The sequence below is a fragment of the Alosa pseudoharengus genome, unplaced genomic scaffold (genome assembly GCF_046254945.1).
Source record: "Alosa pseudoharengus isolate Yale_2024_CS ecotype anadromous, Long Island Sound unplaced genomic scaffold, YU_APseudo_1.1 YU_APseudo_1.1_scf_2, whole genome shotgun sequence".
NCBI lineage: Eukaryota > Metazoa > Chordata > Actinopteri > Clupeiformes > Clupeidae > Alosa > Alosa pseudoharengus.
In genome coordinates, this window is record NW_027468663.1 from 7,714,624 (window position 1) to 7,735,612 (window position 20,989).

At 40.3% G+C, this 20,989-nt stretch overlaps 1 protein-coding gene across 2 annotated transcripts; it reads left to right on the forward strand.

Moving 5' to 3' along the window:
• Positions 1-1,592: 1,592 nt before the first annotated feature.
• LOC143133710 (desmoglein-2-like protein) lies at positions 1,593-20,814 on the forward strand. Of its 2 annotated transcripts, XM_076293530.1 has the most exons (15): positions 1,593-1,689; positions 2,721-2,843; positions 3,336-3,461; positions 10,887-11,042; positions 11,139-11,289; positions 11,375-11,541; positions 13,386-13,520; positions 13,748-13,933; positions 14,617-14,882; positions 15,118-15,260; positions 15,444-15,662; positions 17,135-17,374; positions 18,114-18,244; positions 18,386-18,679; positions 18,851-20,814. In XM_076293530.1, exons 2-15 carry the CDS (start codon positions 2,793-2,795, stop codon positions 19,886-19,888), a joined length of 3,303 nt encoding a protein of 1,100 aa, XP_076149645.1. In that variant the 5' UTR covers positions 1,593-1,689; positions 2,721-2,792; the 3' UTR covers positions 19,889-20,814. The 2 variants fall into 2 exon arrangements, with proteins under 2 accessions (XP_076149645.1, XP_076149644.1); XM_076293529.1 differs by lacking the exon at positions 1,593-1,689 and having other exon boundaries at positions 2,541-2,843.
• Positions 20,815-20,989: the final 175 nt, after the last annotated feature.

Here is a 20,989-nt window from a genome sequence, read left to right on the forward strand (position 1 = left end):
TCCTGGTACAGCTTACAAGGGTAACAGCTAGTGTGGGGATTCTAAGAATCAGATTGAAAGGTGAAAAAAAATGTTTGCTTTTCAACAAAAAAAGAAGCAATCATGGGATTTGGGATTGAGAAATCCTTCTAACAGTACAGATTAACTTTGTTAGGATACTGCATTATGGGCATCCCCAACTGTTTGACAGCACCCTCCTTTTCAGTGTAAAGTGTGAATGGAGGGGGTGTCTAAAGCATATGCATTCGACTCCTATCAGGTGTAACAATCTGACTAAGTAACTGTGTCACTGAAAAACCAACATTGACTTGTCTCATGTAGTGCATTCACCCGAGCTGTCTGAATTTGAATAATTGAAAAACAAAATATTTTGTACATTTCTGATGTTCTGCCCTGTGGTGTTATGCCAGAGAGGCAGAAATGTAAACTTACAACTGAAAAAAACAGGTCTAGTACAACATGCTTGTCCACATACTTCTCATTGTTTGAGTCGCTATGGCAATGTTATCTTCTTTTTATCTCATTATCTGCCTGTGAGGAGTGGCTTTGTTATTCTTTACATCTTTGTATTTGTGTCTCACTTTTGTCTCACTCATTTTTCAGCTTGATTCACAAACTTTCATATTTGGTTGCATAATGCCAATATACGTTATTTCTTTTTTTGCCCTAGTGTGTGTGTGTGTGCGTGTGTGTGTGCGTGTGTGTGTGCGTGTGTGTGTGTGTGTGTGTGTGTTTGTTTGTTAACCGATAATAGATTCCAGTGTGTGGGAATATATTCTCTGCCTCTCCTTTATTTAAAGTAAAGTAAGTAAAGTATACTTTATTGTCCCCAAGGGGAAATTTGTCTTGGGCTTCACGATCACTGCATCACACATACACAGCTCATACATAGGCAATTAAAGAAAAAAAAACAACAGTTACACATACAGCTCCACAACAGTTACACATACAGCTCTACACCAAAAAAATACTGCACACTGGATAACATATAGGTAGCCAGCTACCTATCATTGAGGATCTTTATGGCAGTTGGGATAAAGGAGTTTTTGTATTTATTTAATCTGCAGTTTGGTACTCTAAAGCGTCTACCTGAGGGTAGGAGGGCAAACTCCTCGTACAGGATGTGTGTGGGGTCTTCTACAATTTTCAGTGCCTCCCTGAGGACTGACTTTTCATAGAGTGCCTGCATGTAGCCCTGGTCTGGATGACCTACAATCTTCAGGGCAGTTTTGACCAGACGCCCCAACTTGGACTTTAACTGAACTGTCAGATTGCCATACCAGGTCTGCATGCCATACTGTATCACGCTCTCTATTTCATTAGAACACACCCCACACCCATTTTGCTCATTTTCGTAAGAAAGATCAACCACAAGTAAATTTCTAAAGAAGCCTTTCTGTCATATTTCCCATGAAGTCTTACACCTTCACTTCAGGCTACAACGCCACACCAGTGCCAAAGCAACATATACCTGCTTTGTCTTGCTAACAGTGGGAGGAGTCAGTTCTGTAACTATGGGACTCACCCTTGAGTACAGCGTACTGCCTAGGCTGTAAGTTAATGATTCGTTTGTTTTTCAGATATGAAACCAAATGAAGTCACAGTTGCTTTTTCATGACAGGCAAACTTGCTAACTAAGTCATTCACATACATGTTCTGATTTATCCTTGAAGCTATCCGTTGAATACTGTAAGTCATTTGCTGACATTTTCTGCACATAGGCTATTTATCTCTGAAGAACTGCTTCCAATATTCACCAGGCTTCTTTTCATAGACTTTCATGTTGTTAATGTTCTAGGTGTTCTTTGAGTTTAATCTTGCATGTGTATTGAATAACTGTTTGACCCGAAGTACTTTTTAATCATTAAATATCTAGGTGATATTGCACAGGGGTATACTCACTTATTTTGTATTGTTTATTGGCAGAAGCCATTAAATGTGTTGTTTACAATACATTCATTAATTTACTTGACTTGCCTTGACTTCACCCATGAATGAGGATCCTACACTTCACAATGGACTTCTGTCTGCTTCACCATATCAATAATTAGTGCCACACCTACGGTAGGCTACTTTGAAATAGCCTGTAAAAAATGCTAGCAGGAACTTGCAGTTTTAGGAGAGGGAAAGCTGTAAAACTGCTAAACTCAGGGACTGAGATGGGGCAAACAGAGAAGTATTAAAAAATAGAGAAGTATAACTCTCCTCAGTTAAGTTAAGCATAGGGGTGTCGTTACTTTAACATGGCAGAACGTTAAGTAAAATCTGCAGTCTGGTGAAAAGTATGCCAGAAAGGCACCAAACAATGAATTAAAGTTTGCAAAACATCAATGTGCTGCAGCAGGTGAATTGAAATCGTGACACGATTCAGATCCAAGACCACCTGCAAATAAACAGGCCAGTGGTGAAGAGGAGGTGGGGGCACATTCCTAAATGGTTCTACAGGCACACACACACACACACACACACACGCACACTGCTCTTGAGACAAATGTTAGATATTACGCAACTGTGCACTATGCCAGGGGTTGGGATGACACCAAACACCACTACTGCAACTGCATATTGCGTTATCTCTATCCTTTAAAGGTGATTAACCCTATCGAAATTGGGTGTAGTAGACCATAATGTGGGCGCAGTTTGACTTGATCAAGCGCCGCCCATTACTGTCCCTGCCTGTGTTGTATCATAAAAGTATCTCCCACTTTCTCTTGTTTTAGAGTGGCATTTGGAGGATTTTTCGACTGGAATAGGCTAGATAGGCGAATTGAAAGGATATTTGTCAACGAATCATGGCTCACGCAACGTCAGTTATACGACTTATTGTGCCCGTTCTGATACTGGTAAGTAAGAAAATATCGACAACTTTGGCTTAGAATAGCCTATTCAGGAACAGCAAATAACGGAATGTTGAGTGACATTCAACAAGTAGCGTAGGCTAAAAATCATTAAGTTCTGGACAGAGTCTCTGTTAAGAGAAGTAGGCTACGTGATGTCACGTAGCCTACTGAAACTCTCCGAACTAAGGAGCTCTGACTGCAATCTCAATTTGTCACTTCTTTGTTGTGACCTGCCAACAGAGCTTTTACGAGGAATCTACACAATTTTCAGTTTCACAACTATTGTGATTTGCCTTTGGCTTACTGTTCTGATCGAGGAGTTCAAAGCTATTTCACGAGCTGTGCCTGTAATCTAAACTGGAAGTTTAAAGGAGCAACCTTTGAAAATAGGCTACCACTGAATTCATTTTCATTTACATCTAACAATGATACTTTTTTCACGGTTACCCTAGATCATTACAATAATGCTAGACATGTTATGCATCTCGTTTTTAGATTTTACAAGTCCAGGGGTATGACAGAGGACTACAGAAGCTTCAGAGGCAGAAGAGAGAATGGATCATTCCTCCCAAGAAATTGATGGAGAATACGGACTATACTAAGAAGGAATACATATCAAAAGTATGAATATTTTTAGTATCAAAAAATTATTCTGTAGTTAAGTTACTGATGTTAAATCACACTGTAGACATGCAATGCTTGGAACCTTGCACCTTAACTTGTCTGTATTAATTTTTTAAAATCTATTAAATGCAACCTCCTTGCTCCAGCAACTGATAGACAAATTTTAGGTTTAAAGTAGGCCATGCTGTATCTTGTCGTCATTATGTATTGCATAGTATATTTGTATCCCTTCTAGCCTACAATATTAGTACGTCTAGCTTAGTTCAAGAGTATTGCACTGTTGGTCATTTAAAGCTCGGTTTACACTTTCACTAGTAGCCTACACTGATAATTTACACAAGTATGCTGTAGATAGTTGCCACATGTAGGCTACTGGATTTCCCGGGATTGTTTTCTTTTTTGAGTGTCCCCGATAATTAATAATATTTTCCGGGATACGAATTGTTGGTGAAAATGAACGTCTGATTATCATTTCTGCTAGTTTCAAATGAAACGGCTATTCGGTTTTGTTCTTGGTTGTGTTTATCGTATATCAAATCCTATGTAGCCTACGTACACAGACATAAAAGGCATGCTTTTTGTTGATTGGCAGCAAAAATAGGCTTTACCTTAGGCCTATTACCTAGCAACTGCCGCGCAACCACACTGCCCTACAAAGGCTAAGAGCAGTATCTGCACTTTTTCACTTTTTTTTGCACAAATAAGAAGTACATGGTCTGCTCTTCAATCTGTTAAAATTTAATATGGCTACCTAACATATTTCTTAGCTAAATTTACATGTTTAGTTTGCAGTCTGTATAGAAAAGTAGAGTGAAACCAAGGCAGAGTGCAGTACCTTGATGTCACTTGCCATTACTGCATTCTGCCTTTGTTTCACTTGTCCTTACTCTAATTGTGTGTGTGTGTGTGTGTGTGTGTGTGTGTGTGTGTGTGTGTGTGTGTGGACTGGGACTAAAAAAAGCCCTGGACTTTCTTCTAAAAAGGCACACCATTCACACTCACACACACATTAGACGGACTGGGATTAAAAAACGGCCCTGGCATTTTCACCAACCAGCGGCCCACACGGGGACGCGCATGCACGCGCGTGCATGTGCCCGCAACACACAGATATAACTTCACATGCACGGACATAATACGTTGGTAGCTAACTGAACTCTAACTTTAATATGCATAAAGACTGAACCAAGAACATGGATATATCAATGCACAACTCCAAAAATATGAAATATGAAAATGAAAAAAGAATAGCCTAGAATAGGCTACATGGATTTATATGCAACGTCACGAAAACATGCGTGCGCAAGAGGCAGAAAGCACCATAGAACAGCATAGAGCAGTGCTCTCCATGAAAAGAAATTAGTTTTTGTGCCGAAAAATGCACCAATTCGAAATCACGATGGTTAGAGAATGTTCAATATGTTCAATATCCCTAAAGGAATGCATGTCTTCGCCAAAAATGACAAAATACGATGTTAATGCAAATGAACGGCAAACTCTGAAATATAGCCTGAATTGAGATGTTATTATCATTGAGACAACAGGGGACGAGGGGTATATAAAAAAATCCGATTGTAGCTTGCAGCAGCCGACTATTTAAGTCAAGTTTATAACACTGTGGCACCAAGCGTCTTCTGCCCCAAGGCTGCGCGCGAATGTAGGCCTAGTTTTGTTGGTAAACGGGAAACCCATCAGAGCAGCCGCTCCACAAACGTGTCTTAATTAATGTCATGCAGTTAACAAGGTGCGAAGGAGCTTGCTCATCAGCATCCAAGTTCATTATAGGACCTCTTTCTCTGTCGCCATCAGCATAATGGCTCCCACACACAGCTGCGTGCATCGTTGCTGGAGACGCATCCCATTCACTTTACATGGGCTCACTGATCCGTTGCCGAACTGAATTGTGGGTCTGTTGCGTCGCGTTTCTCCCGCCGCTCACGTTGAGGAGTTCAGCTGTTGCTGCACTGACAGACGGCACCGGCCAATCAAGCCAATCTACGGACGGCAGCAACCAATCACATTACGGTTTTACTTCAAGTCATTTGCATAGCTACCGTCGGGAACACCCACTGGCATGCGTTGACGGAATGCAGCTGTGTGTGGGAGCCGAAAAGGCCTCCAAATTATCCTGTGACAATCGTGTCCTTAGGCGATTATTGATGAATTTAGGAGTGGAAAAACACATGAGTACATGACAGTGTTAGTAGGAATTCATTTGCTAACCATATTGTAGGCACAGGTAAAGAGGTTTAACTGCTGGAGAAGGAAATATCAACAGATTGCACAATTCTTGCAGGTAGCAAATTTCTTGCTCACCAGGTTTATTTCTGTATCTTCCTATATCTCCGCGGCATCATCAAAGTCCGACACTCTGACTGTATACTCGTTTAGAGGAGACTTTTTCAGGCTGTCCCAGTGCTTGGCGAGATGTGTCAATTCCGACTGTAGATTTTCAACCGTAGCACCTTCACTGAATTTAAGCAGACATTGTCTTATTTTTCGAAGTGCATTTGGGGGCAGTTTATTAGCTTTTATAAGGGAAAATTCCGAGGATCAAGGCATGCTAGATCGGCAATGTAGCCTAACTTTTGTAAACCAATAATAAAAAAAATAATACAGGCAGCATATGTATTGTATTCCAATTGTAAACAATGCACTTTTAAATCATTTGATTGAATAAGGTTACAAAAGAATGTAGACTGATGTAAATATTGAGGGTCACCATGACTGTAGTGTAGAGACTCATGTCTGGTATAAATACTGATCAGGTTCCTACTATAAAGGAGGGAAAGGGAGTTAGATAAATGGCTTATTCGAAGAGATATTGTAAAATCGTCTTTACGATAAATGGGCCGTGCAAACCCGACAAGCATGCCGCTCCGTGATTGGCCGGCCCACGAGGGTCCGCGGCCCTTCTGGCATCTGCCCAAATGCCAGACCGTCCAGTCCGTCACTGGGTGTCTATCATGATACAGTCTCACAATATTAAATGCCAGTGGAAGTATCATATTCATTCAAAATAGTCAGTCAGATTTTACAAAAAGTAATTAACATATACTTTGACAAATAAGCAGCAGTGTGCAAAGGTGTCAAAGGTTAGGTTGTGCAGCAATGCAATATTGCTTGACATGAAAGTCTACAAGAATACCCGATTGATTTTGTTCCATTTTTACATAAATGTTTATAAATGACAGTTGACAGTATAAATGAGCTGCCATTGTTAAGGCATCAAGCAGCATATCTTCACTAAAAATGTAGTAAGTACCTCCTCAATTAATATAAAAACTGAGTGATTACGATCACTTGCTATACTTACTGCAAAATGTTATTGTACGGCCATGTAAGTATAAGCAGTAATGCAAAGGCAAAGTGCAGTATAGCCTATAAAACTACCAAATTTTGCCTAAATGTCAAAAAACAAAATGTTTAATATTCACCTCACTTTGATCTATCTAATGATACCCCTTGTTGTTGAATATAATTTTATGCTTATACTTGGTGTAAGAAAAACACAAAAAGCGTTTTTTCTCAGTTTGGCCTTTTTGCAGATACTGCTCTTTGGCTTTGTATAGGGCAGCACAGCTATGACCCCTGACCCCAGACCCCACTTTGTAGTTACACGCGCCTGTCTAGCTAGTTGCTCTGTAGGCTACTATAGAAAGGGACAGCAGCAGGGAAAGGAGTCCAAATCGAGTGGGTGTGTCTGCATCAAGTGCATCAGGGCAAATATAAGTAAGATACTATAGGAAATGTTTCAACATTGTATATCGGCTGCTACACAGTAACGCCGCTCTCACCATGCGCATCACGCACAAGGGCACCAAGGGACAGAGGGGGAACCTAAATGTAGCCAATAAATAGCGTAATTGATGTCAAAATGCAACAATTCCGTGTTACATGCAAGCATGATCATGCAGCAGATCTAACTTGAACGTTACTTACTGTAATTAATTGGGAACGCATGAGTGCGCGAGAGGCTGGCAGGTTCCAGGTGGCTTGTTGTGATATCCCCTTTTTAATATAAGAAACTTATAACTGTTTGTAACAACTTAATATTATGCATAGTATTGTTAATATTGAGTTATCAATTTGGCACAAACGAACAATTAAGGCTAGAGTTTATGGATCAACCTTATATCTCACAAGAGCTGGAGGGTTTTATGAGAAAGCTTAGACTGAGCGACCTTAAAGTGACAATGCACCATTATGTTAAACAGCATAACATTTGCAGCATTTCTTAATATTTATAACTTCATAATTTATAACATTTTTTATTTTATTTATTAATTTATTTTATTTTATTTTATTATTAGGGCAATTCCATGCAAAGGTCATCCTTACCATGGAAAAAAAGTTGTGCATACGCAAATAGAACTGTTGTGAAAATCTTCATTTAGGTCTATATTTTATTGTTTGTAACTGATCTGATTGAATTTGATGGAGAATGACACTCTTTTTATATCATAAATATGGTGTGCAACCATACAGAAACAACATTTTTCACATGGTAATATTATACATATTTAAAAAGTGGATAAATGGACCCAAGGTTCAAACAAATTGTGTCATTTGAAAAATTCCAGATTGACAAGGGAATGGTAGAGCAATGTCTATGCTCAGCTTGCCTTTAAGAGCACAACTCCTTACATTTGTAAGGCTTTTGTTTTTAAGTCAGCAAGTTCCATGGCCATGTCACATCCATAACGTTTTATAGGAAAAGTTTATGCTACACATACAGTGTTGATGCGACAATGTCCATCGTGTCTGTGCAAAGCTTATTTATATCAATGTAAAGTGTGATGACCAAATTGTGCCCCTTTCTTACTTTTAAAACCTTTAAAGGAACCGTATGTAAGAAATGTATTTCAATTAATCATAAAATGGCCCTGATATGTCACTAGACATTAAGAAATCATGTTCATTTCAAATACTTCTATCACTGACAACAGTAGTCCGGCCAGGATATTGTCATTTAAAAAGTGAAGTTGCAGCCCTCAACTGATGTTGATGTTTTGGCCTGATACACCACCCTCCACCTATCTACTAATCACAAAGTCAGTAGTGTTTCGGCATCCGTGTTGCCAGCTCTGCCAGTCAGGGGGCAGGGGGAGGGGATACACTGCTCTACAGTAATTTAAAAGTGATTGCAGTACCAGTTTTGGCCACAATCTTACATACGGTTCCTTTAATGGTGCGTTATGGATGTGACTTTATGGATGTTACATAATGTGAATTTACAAGACTGGGGACTTTATTATACCTCAAAGCCGATAAAATGTCTGTTCTGGTGGCATGTCAGTTTCAACGCATTTCAACTTAGTGTTTACAATTGACATTTAAAAGATTATTAGGATGATCAAAACCTCAGGGAGGCCTTGCCTAACCATTAGCAAAACAAACATAATATTAAAATACCTCCAGTGATTAGCCTAGCCATAGCCTATTTTCAAGTGGCCTAATAACGAAAATCTGAGCGATTATCTTCCTGTAACTGTCATACTGTTGTTGTACAGTAACTGGATTATCGTGTTAGCTGGTGAAGATGGCTGACTTGAAATGTTCCGGAAATGTTGCTGCTGCAGCTGGCGTCTTTAGGGGAAAGTCCGTAGGAGTCGATTGCCGAGTGTGGAGTAACACGCTCTGGAAATTCACAATTTCGTTGATGTTTTTTTTTTTAAAAAAAAACATTGTCCAGTATTTCTTTCGAAATTGAAATGAAGTTGTATGGACTGGACTATGTTTTTTTTTTTTTTGTAAAAAACGGCGACGAAATTGTGAATTTCCAGAGCGTGTTACTCCTCGGGATACTTCGGTTTGGCTTTAGGGACCCTCTACTCACTACCACGTAAGTGTAATGTTGTTTGGAACTGTAGAAGAGGTATAAAAATAGCGTTTTGTAGCGGCGAAATGACTTGCCCTGGTCACTTCCAGGCTAACGAGTTTTGACTAAAAACGGTAAAATCGAACTTTCTCAAAACACATCCGAATGACATGATTTTGATGTCAACTCAACGTATGTACTCCTAATCATCCGTAAATTGATCTAAAGTGCATTTTACTCTGGATAATTCCTTTAAATGTGACGCGATATGACAGCATTTAAAGTGTCAGGTCCTCTGTAGCTAATACCCACAGAGTAACATGAGTAAGGGCAGCAATAAACTAGATGTACCGCATAGCGGTACAAAATATGACCGCCTCTCAGTCCTGCATATTCTCTTCGCAAAAATAAATCACGCTTGTCAATTTGTCTCCATCTCCTACTCCTGCAACTCATGTGCATATAAATAAGTGTGTGCATATGTGAGTTTGGTTTTGTTTATAAGAGTGTGTGTGTGTCTGTGTGTGTGTGTCTGTGTGTGTGCATGTGCATGTGCACATGCGTATGCGTGCCTGTGTGTTTATGTGTCTGCATTCATGTGGGTGGGTGTGTGTGTGTGTGTGTGCTTGCCTGTCTGTATGTGTGCTAGTGTGTGTGTGTGCGCATGTGCGTGCGCATGTGCGTGTGTGTGCATGTACTTTATGTGTGCAAATCACAAATGAGTGGGTATGGGTTAGGTTGATGCGGGCTCTTGAGACTAACATACCATAAATATTTTGTTATCTTGGGTGCAACGGTTCAGGTAGGGCTAGTTATTTAAGGGAGTGGCCACCAAGTTTCATGTTCCCTGGTGTTTCAGTAACCCGGGAATCACTGACCAAAATTGATGACGGTAAAAGAAAAAAATAAATTTATTTTTTATATTTTAAATGACTTGTTGTCCTGATTCTTCCTGTGGATCTTAGTGGGCACTGATGAAGCAATAATTTCATCGCTAGTTTTTCATGATTACTATTTCAATTGTTTCATATCAAAATTCACTACTTAATCATGTGTTTTATGTAGTTTGTCGAGGACTGGTTCAGACACGTCACATCCATAACGTGAAACCGTCACATCCATAACGCCAGTTTTTCCTACATAATGCTTTACGAAAATGACGCATAGTTTCAAAACCACACTTTTTGTGTTCATTCAAGTCTCCTTCATGCTACATATATCATAGTTTCGGCAGTTCAAAATTCACAGAGTTTGTAGAAAACCTGTAATCTCTCACAAAAGTGTGTCCATTTCATGTCACATCCATAACGCTGATAAAATGCCTTGTATTCTTAGGATGAAATTGATTATATGAAATTTGAGGATTTCTCAGTATTCAGAGGACAGAGGTTACATTAAAAGTTATGCAAATTAATTCACTGATACTAATTTTGCCCCCACTCTAAGGCATTTTGTTTACCAATATGAGTCCAATTGTCACATCCATAACGCTGGAACTGCCCATTATTATAATTTTTTTTGGGGGGGGGTTCCGGATTTTCACAAATCAAATGGGGCAACCCTAGCTGTACATCACCAGACTCTCATGTCTTTTCAAACAGATTCGCTCTGATGAAGAGACACGAACCAGCATACGTTACTATCTCGAAGGCAAGGGAGCAACTGAAACTCCAGTGAACCTTTTCACAGTGAATCCTGAAAATGGCTATGTCAGGATCAATGGAATTCTGGACCGGGAGGAGACATCTTCTTACTATGTGAGTCTGTTTTTCACACTGGCTGAGGAATGGACTGGTCATGAGGCTGTGGTTGGTATAATGAAGTTGAATTTGTGGTGTGTGTTTTTTTTTTAGTTGAAGGGAGTGGCAAAGTTCAGAGATGGGACACGAGCAGAGAAAGACATTGATCTGGTAATAGAGGTTCTAGACCAAAATGACTGTCCACCTGTGTTCTCTTTTGAAGCATCTCAAACTACTGGTGAAATTAGTGAAGCAAGTGCAATTGGTATGTGTTTTACTTTGCAGATATCAGAAATTCTACCTCAGATTAATAACTGGTGGTTATACTGATGACTTTTGGTGTATTTCAGCTACATATGTGATGAAAGTCAGCGCCACAGATGCAGACATGCCCAACACTCCTTACTCACAGATAGCCTACACCATTGTTGAGCAAAGCCCTGCAGGGGGCAGCATGTTCTACATCAACCAGGAAACAGGAGGGATCTATGTCAACCTGAAAACTCTGGACAGGGAGGTGAGTGTCAGACTGTTGGGTGACTGTGTGACTTTCAACCACACTGACTGTAATGTCAAAATATGCTGACTCAGAGAATTCAGATGTTCAGTGTTCGAGAGCACAGTGTCACAACTTGTAAGTCATTGTGCAATCGAGGGATCCCACTCCCACTTCTATCCTTCCTAACCTCACGACTAGAAGCATAATTTGAATACCGTAAAACTCCAATTAATAGCCCGGGCTTTTATTTTCCCAAATCGCCAAACTGCACAGGCTAGTATTAGAGACAGGCGTCTATATGAGACAGGCCTTTAATTCCCTTTACACAAAACTTTTCCTCTGCAAAGATGGAAAATATTATCAAATTAATTATTTCATCTTATGTCTACCTATATGACTAGGCTATCTGATGACAATTACGGATCATCATTCATTTAGTGTTGAGATTTTGTTCATTGTGAGATACAGTAAGATCCAAATAGCAGGATAGCCAGAACAGATGAAACACGTTTTAATTAAACGTAATCTACAAAGAGATCGTATCACACTGAAAGCTCATATTTTGTCACTAGCAAATAGCCTATATCGGTCCTTTGTCAAATACAGTTGCATTATCAGCCCTGACCAAAACTGTTCAGGAATTATTTATGCAAAAGTGGAACGTGCTTAATGTTTCATTCTCCCTCCTTTTCGGCACGAATGAAACAGCATGAGAGAGCATGAACCATATTGTTCCTCCCGTTTTGTATTTGCCAAATTTGAAAACAGTCTAGGCCTACATTCAAATAGCCTATACTTCCAGGCTCGCAGGAACATATTTGTGACCAGGGGTGCTGAATAACAAAATAATCATGGATGTCCGACGATTTCTCCCCCAGCATATGATTCGAATTTAGACAGCTAAATACGCCATTTCACCGCCGTGTATGAGTAGGTCTAAGAGTGAGAAGTTTTATAATGCCCTGGGCAGCCACATTTCACTGCAACTATGCGCAGCACTTGCCACTCCGACTCATCAATAAAAACTGCGCGCACACAGCAGTCCCATAGAAGCGCACTTGACTTTACATCATTAACCTATTTCAGTAGGTTATATAGCCAGAGAATGTCCGTAGACGGGCTAGATATAGCCTAGTCTAAGGTAAATTCCTTTTCTGACTTCTTTCTCTTTATCGCCATGGCATTTAGAATAAAGAATAACGTTCGCGAACCGTTCTGGTTTTGTTGCCAGCATAAAAACATGCTTACCATAGGCCTATCCGCAAATTTTAAACACAAGGGATGAATTGAACGATGACGAAGTCGGACATATAGGCATAGTTCATATTGGAAAAAAAAGTTATACAATTTGGAACTCTAGCTTTTCCCCACCGCAGTCTTTTAATGCCATCTAATCATAACGTGCGCAGTCTGCGCCATACTTAAGCCCAAATCTCAATCACAGATTCGCAACGAGATGAGCAGCAACTTCATGCAACATTCTAAAACCTTGCAACTGTGACCAGACATGTGAATGCTTTGCGACGGCTTGTAACGACATGCAACATCTAATTCACACTGCTGTAACCTCCTTTCTGTAACGGTTTTGTGTCATTGCGAATCTTTAAACAGACGATCTGACGGGACGAATATTTAGAAGATTAAATACAACCCGAAACTAAAAAACAGACCAGGCCTCTACTGGAGACCGGCCTTTAACCCAAACCTGTAGCCACGCCAGGCGTTTAAAAGAGACAGGCGTCTCTTAGGGACTCCGCGATTATTTGAAGTTTTACGGTACCCCAAATTGTTACACTGTTATTGCCTCTGGCTTGTCGTATGTCTCTCTGAAGCCTTGTTTGTCTGGTTTGTAACATGTGCAGACCCATGACACATACACACTGACAATCAAAGGAACTGACATGAATGGAGGTGCAGGAGGGCTCTCGGGGACTGGAAAAGTTGTTATCAAGATTCTGGATGTAAACGACAACATTCCAACTCTGGAAAAGAACTTTGTAAGAAATTATTCACTCTAAGATACTCACTACACTAGTTTAGAATACCAAGTCCACGACAGTAACTCAGCTGTTTTTAACATTACATCACATGAGAATAAGTAATTCTTTTAGAAAATCATATAACATAGAGGAACCAACCGTGTTAGATGCATTGCACTTTCTGTATACACATTGAATACCTCTTTAGAAGTGAATTGCTCTAACCTCTTCTTTTATATTCATAGTACGAGGCCAAAGTAATGGAGAACACAGTCAACGTGACAGTGTTGAAGATCCAAGCAGTAGATCTCGATTTAATTCATACCGATAACTGGCTGGCTGTGTACACCATTGTCTCTGGAAATGAAGCAGGATACTTCAGCATCACTACAGACACCCAGACAAATGAGGGCATACTGGTGTTGAATAAGGTGTGACACTGAGACGTCACAGTAGTCAATTCAAGTCAAGTTTATTTATATAGCACATTTCATACATTTAATACAAAAGCAAAGAGTACTAGTAAATAAAAGCATAGAAGGGCAATAGTTAAAGAATAGTTTAAAAATAGAGAATAATTAAAAAGAAAACACAAAAGACACCAGGTAGAATAATAAAAAGACAGCTTCAGAATGTATAACTCAGTGATAACAGGAAGTACATTTGAACAGTTTCTAAATCATGTTTTGACATCAGCCCTACATGTTTGGCTTTTTTTTTTTGAGGTGGTAAAAAAATATTTAGTTATTACTTTCATGTGGCTTTGGCAACAAAGAAGCTCCTTTCTTGTAGATATGATTTGAGCCAATTGATAAGTATACCTGCAAATCCAACCCAGTGTTCTAGTCTGTGTAGTAATATGTTGTGATCAATAACATCAAATGCTGCACTAAGCTACCCACTGCTACCTGCTCTTCCCAGCAAATCATCTGCATTTTGGTGTTTGACTGACACCATAGAATCTTCATCTATTTCTATGCTTTTGTCATGAATGGTCAGAGAAACTGAGAGGGACAGAGTGAAATATTTCAGCAATCTATGGACATGAACAACTATTTAGAACAGACAAGGTTGTTGTATTTAGAAATTAAAGCATTTCTTATATTCTTGGCAGCCCTTAAACTATGAAGAACTGAAAGAGGTCAACCTGCTGGTGGCTGTTTCCAACAAAGCGGAGTACCACTCCTCCACCATCATCACTCAGTCCAAGACTTACCCCATCAAGATCCATGTCCAAAATGAGCCGGAAGGCCCTCACTTCCGACCTCAAATCAAAGTAGTGACAGTCTCAGAGGACAGAACCACCATTAACTTAAATCAGGTCATCACTACCTACAAGGCCATTGATAGTGACACACTGATGTTTGCCACCAATGTCATGTAAGAGCCCTTTTGTATGTTGTTTGTATTGTGTATAAAAAAAAAACCAACTAAAATATACTGCATTACATTCAATATACGATACACATTGATGTGCATATGATTTTATTGCCTTTGTGAATGATTTGTTAAACAATTCTACTGCTGTAGACTAAATGACACATCAACACTACTAATGTGAATGTAACATTTTATCTTCATGTTTGCTGTGGTGTTTATGGCTTTCGTTTTTCAGTTATGCCAAAGGAGAAGATATGGACAACTGGATAACTATAGATCAAAACACTGCTGAAATCAGACTAAACAAAATTCCTGACCGAGAATCCAAGCACCTGGTTAATGGAACATACTATGCCAAAATCATTTGTATCACAAAAGGTAGGGATTGTTTGAAACTTTGATTTACACACATTTGGTCAAAATTACAACTGCAACAAGCTAGTGCTACAAATCAGAAATGTACTTCCCAGAGATTTATAAACAATGAGTTTGATTAAGTGTATTAGGAGTCAGACGCTTTGAGTAAGCCATTTACTCACAATCTGTAATATTCCATCTTAGATAGCACAGAGAAAACAGCCACAGGAACCATCGCCATTCAGGTTGAGGACTTCAATGACCATTGCCCAACGTTGACCAACACGACCCAGACTGTGTGCTTTCAGGATAATGTGGTGTATGCCACACCCATGGATAGGGATCCCTTTCCCAACGGAGCACCATTTGAATTTAAAGTCATGTCCAACACAAAAGAACAGTGGACTGTAGAGCGCCTGAATGGTGAGTATTTGCATAGAGTCACGGCCAGATAAATTATTACACGGGGAATGTTCCCTCAAACAAGAAAACTAACTCTCCTTTCTGCTTTGTATTCTTTAACATATTGCTAGTTGGAAAGATAGTGAATAGTTTTGAGTATTATGTCTTTGTCTGTGTGTGTGTGTGTGTGTGTGTGTGTGTGTGTGTGTGTGAGCAAGGGCGTCGGAGGTATTTCAAACCTGCGTGGAGCAAAGTAGCGGGGTAGTTAGGAGGTTCTCCTTCAGGATTTGTTTTAACTGAGTAGATGTGATTTCCATTATTCTGGTGCATTCTAACAGGTGGCCTACTGGAGAAGGGCGATTCCTTTTTTCGTTCACATTACGTCTTTACTGCACAAGTAAACCTGGCTGAGCTGAGCATGCTTTCCAGAGTGACAAAATTGCACTGCATTTGGGTTAAACCACAGTTTAAATTTTGGGTGGGTAACAACAAAGCGGTCAATTTGGATCAAAATTGACATAAACAGAAAACACAGAAAAATCGGTATCAGTTTGAGTTGCTGCAGCCAACAGCCAGGGATAGGCAGTATTTCTGGTAGGCCTACTTGTATTTCAAAAATTGTATGTTGTCTTTGTATTTTATTTTGTTGAAAAAATGGCTTCGCGTTTTGTATCAAAATACTTTATAGGTGTGTATTTTTGTAGTTGTAGTGACATCATAAAAGTGCAAAACAATGAATACAGCCTCTGACTCCTCCATACGGCTCTGGGCCTATCGCTTAAAAGCAAAATGGAACACATGGAACTGGTTAAGTGGTTGTCCTGCAACATTGCTAATGCATTGATGATGTAAGAGACTCTTTGTACCAGTTGACAAGTTCAGACATTTTGAGTGCATCTATGATACAGCATTTAGGATATGAGATGTAACAGGCAAGTCAGCATATTGATCTGTTGACTGTTTGCAGGTAATAGCATATCTCGTAGGCAGAGAAAAGCTGTTGCCCTCAAACACTGTCCACTTACAGTAATCAACAGAGTCAGTGCACTGATGAAGGAAGAGATTAAATTGAAAGATATGAAAGGTTTGCAACATTCTTTTTGTAGTCTAAATCCAAAGAGTAAGACAAAGTAAGTGTTCAAAATAAAACTTCACCTTTATTTACAACCAAGATACAGAATAGGGTAGACTAGCCATATTTCTGAATAAAAGCTACACTGTTACCATACTTGTGCTCATGTGCTTTGCGTTTGCTCTGCACTTGGGTGCAATAATTCTGCCAGGAGGTTGCGGTGAAAACTTGACATGCATCGTCACTGATTTGGGTATTTTCCTAAAAAAGATAGGCGGAATTGATTCAATATGGTTGCACATAAAAAGACGCAATGAATAAATTGATACAGTCGCCCATGTGTGTGTGAGAGAGAGAGAAAGAGAGATTTGCACTCATCTGATCATTCTGTGTGATTTTTTGTTTGTTTGTTCACTATCAGACACCACAGTGATCTTGCGACCCAAAGAGACTTTGTGGCCAGGCTTTTACAAGGTTTTCCTGCAGATCGAAGACCAGCAGGGAAAATACTGTGCTGCTGATGGCCAGGTGTTAAACATGGAGGTGTGCAGCTGCGCCGCTGGCACCAAGTTGTGCCTGCCACGAGAGGACAGGGGGCCCACTGCCGTCCTGGGACCCGCTGGCATCCTCTTGCTCCTCCTGGGACTCCTACTGCTCTTCTGTGAGTGCATTCAACTCACGCACAACTCACGCACAGTACAGTGTTTAAGTGGTTTGTGTCACTTCCACGTTAGTTACTTTGAAATTGTAAAAAGAAATAAGAAAACTGGCTAAATTAGCTCTAGAGAATGCAACCAAGAATGCATGCAAGTTTGTGTGATAGCTGTTAAGTGAATATGGTATACAGAACAGATATTGCTTGTCAACAAGTTGTTGTTGTTGTTGTCACAGTGAATTTAGCCAGATACTGTCAGATTACTGATTATTTGACACTAACACTTCAGTAATCAGTTTAACTCAATGGCCTCCTCTTGATAAAGAGGCTAGTAGATGAAATTCAACCTCTTGAAAGGTGTTTGGAAATAGCTTCATCAAAACATGAGGAACAGGGGGAGATTCCAAGTGTATGCTTTACTGACAACCCTGAATTATGAGCTCAGAGTAAGTGGCAAAGCTCCTAATACAGGTAGAAGACCTCTGTGACTATTTTGCTTTGGGGAATGAAGCCACAAGGCTCTGCTATTATGAGGGTTTACCGCTTATTCTGATCTTGTTCTGAGGTTTGTCACTAACCCACGTTCTTGGAATACACTCCTTACCCGTGTGTTTCATCTTGCTGGTGCATTAGTTGCTCATTTAAGTTAAAAAAAGAGAACTCTTAAAAACGTTTAAATTAAAAAAAAAAAAAATCTTCGATGGTACTAATCCTGTGCATTTGACATGTGCTTACAACTTGACAGTGCTGCCCCTCCTGCTGTTGTTCTGCCTGTGCGGTGGTGCCGGAGCTGTACCCAATGGTTTTATCCCCATGCCCTGGGGAGCCAAAGAACACCTCATCGCTTATCACACTGAGGGCCAAGGGGAAGACAAGGTATCGGTCACGCGCACTCCCAGAGGCAGGCCTTCACTGTCTTTCTAATAGTGCATAGCAGCCAGGGAGGTTCAGATGACATGAAACAGACTGCATGACGTGATTGACATTTCACTGAAATGTGTGGTTTTGACTTCACAGGGAGTGCCTCTGGTGACCATACCAACAGAAGTGGATGGTGGCCACATTCCGGCCATTGATGGAGGCGGAAAAGGTTTTGGCACCGGTCTTGGCCTTCATGTAGACAAAGGAATTACTAATAATGAGTATGGACAGCAGAAATGGATTTCAACAGTGGGCACTGGTGGAGGAGGATTTGAGTATGGGTATGGGATTCAGCAACATGAACACAGATATGAGGGGGTGTCCAGCAAAACGGGTGCATTTGAAGGCATTGCATTATCGGAGGGGTTTCTTCAGCAATATTATTCACAAGTGAGTTTCTTTATTTGTATAGTGTGTGTGTGTTTGTGTTTGTGTGTGTGTGTGTGTGTGTGTGTGTGTGTGTGTGTGTGTGTGTGTGTGTGTGTGTGTGTGTGTATTTTACTTTGAAAGCAACTCAAACTTTCCCAAACATGTCTCTGAGTCTCAGTTTCTTTACTTTAGAAAGCCCACTGCATTCATGATAAGCATTCTCCAAAAGATGCTCTGCTCATCTCTAATTATGAAGGCCAGGAGTCTCCAGCGGGCTCAATAGGCTGCTGTAGTCTCCTCGAGGATGACCAGGACCTGGACTTCCTCAGTGACCTCGGGCCTAAATTTAAGACTCTGGCTGACCTCTGTGGTGGAGCGGCGCTTAAAGTCGGGTCTAGTACGGTGACGGTCACAGCTTCTCAGCCTTCAGCAGCGCACGTGGCGAACGTTGATATCAGCGGGGATATCTCACGGAGCATTAATGCTGCTAAAACCGAGGCCACCAGCCTGGCCACTTCATCCACCCTGATCCAAGGAAGCACACTCTCGTCAACCCGTCCAGCCACCACCAATGTGCAGCTTCAAGAGAACTTAGTCGTTCCAACCCAGACACTGCTCATCCAGCAGCCAACTCTCTACTATGCTGCTGCCCCACCTATGTACGTGGTGGACCCACAGCCCCATCAAACCCTGGTCGTAGGTCCTGCTGTCAATGTGGGTGAAAACCTGATCATGGTCGAGAGAAAGGCCGCCACAACAGGATCTGCCCAGCTCCAGGGTGTGCGTCAGGGGGTGCTCGGGGTGGAGAACCTGCACGGAGCCCAGAGCCTGGTTCTGCTGGAGGGCAGGGCTTCTGCGGCTGGTGACCCTCAGCAGATTATTGGCACGTTGGGGAAAAGGCAAGTGGTCATGGTCGAGACAAGTGGTCAAGGAATGAAGAGCGGCTCTGTGAATCGAATCGGTCATGGTGAGAGTTACACTTCTGGTAATGTCTCACTCTCAGGGACAGCAATGAGTGCTGGGAGTGGGAGGCTGCAGTATACAGGCAGTGGAGGTCCGATTCAGGTGCTGCCATACCAAGGCCATCCCAGTCAGAGTGTAGACGTGAGAGGCCAAAGTGCCTCTGTGAATGTTCCACTGGAGGCTATGCACGAAGGCACACACAAAGTGGTTGTCCAGGAGAGGGTGTCAGTCACTGAGAGAAATATCCAATCCAGTAGTACAGCATAAAATGCTAAGGCTTCAATTATATATTTTGCTCCAGTTTATCAAGTTAAATACATTAGACCTATAGGGAGACCAGTGGCTATCTGAAGAATTACAAAAGAATATCATTAGAATGCAAAATAACAATATTATTGAATGCAAAATGAAAAGTTAGTGTTACTAGGATTAAGCATTAACTCCATCAGAAGGCAAAGGATCCGGACAAAAAGAAGTCTTAAGATTTCTTTTGACTTTAGTACAAGATTTAAACGTTTTTAAGATACACACAACCTCCTCATTAAACTGTATCCAGCACTGTATTTGTTGCTTTACAAGTATTGTATTGAAGATCATGAATCATGAAGTGTAATTTTTTGTATAATAATGTAATGTTTCTATAGTTGTTTCCCAAGCATAAACAGTATAATGGGTTTAGGTTTGCTGTAATACACTGCTTATTATTACCACTAGAGGGTGCTACTGTTCTATGCTACTGAATGACTTCCTGTATGTCATTACCGTAATGAATGAATTAGAAGTGAGTTTGAGCTGAAAAAATAAGGTTAACTTTTTCAGAAGAATAAGGTTTGCTGAAGGGTGCAGAAATGTAACTGACATTTCAATAACTTTTTAGTTTGATATTTCCAGTTTTTTGTTTTTTTACTTGAAGCTTTATGCAGAAGATGTAATATATGTTTAAATGTGCTAAATATAGATTCTAAGTCATTTACATTCTTTTTATATTATTTGGTATTTTTTCACTTACTGTACCTACCACTGCTGCTTTGCATATTTAAAACTGGTCTGATAAGCCATTGGAAAGCTTGTAAAACAGCCATAGGAACAGCGTCTATTCCAGGCTACTCTAATTCGGACTGCTCAGGACTTCGACCTTGGGTGTCTTAAAAGGTGCCTTATAAATAAAATGTATTATTATTTTTTTATTATTATTATTATTATTATTATTATTATTAATAATAATAAACCTTGCTTTACTAAAACCTGCCTTTGACTAGCAGAGTATAGCCTACATGCATCTGCACTTACCTATTATTTGAACTCTTAGGCAAAGTGAAATTAACTTCACTGTGGTCTCATAGGCCAGTGGTTCTCAAATGGGGGTAC

Bases quoted from the DNA above. Each gene is read 5' to 3' on its own strand.
- LOC143133710 (XM_076293530.1), top strand. From the start codon at position 2,793: ATGGCTCACGCAACGTCAGTTATACGACTTATTGTGCCCGTTCTGATA. The intron at 15,261-15,443 runs GTAGGGATTGTT...ATTCCATCTTAG, and splicing joins AATCATTTGTATCACAAAAG to ATAGCACAGAGAAAACAGCC. The intron at 17,375-18,113 runs GTGAGTGCATTC...ACAACTTGACAG, and splicing joins GGGACTCCTACTGCTCTTCT to TGCTGCCCCTCCTGCTGTTG.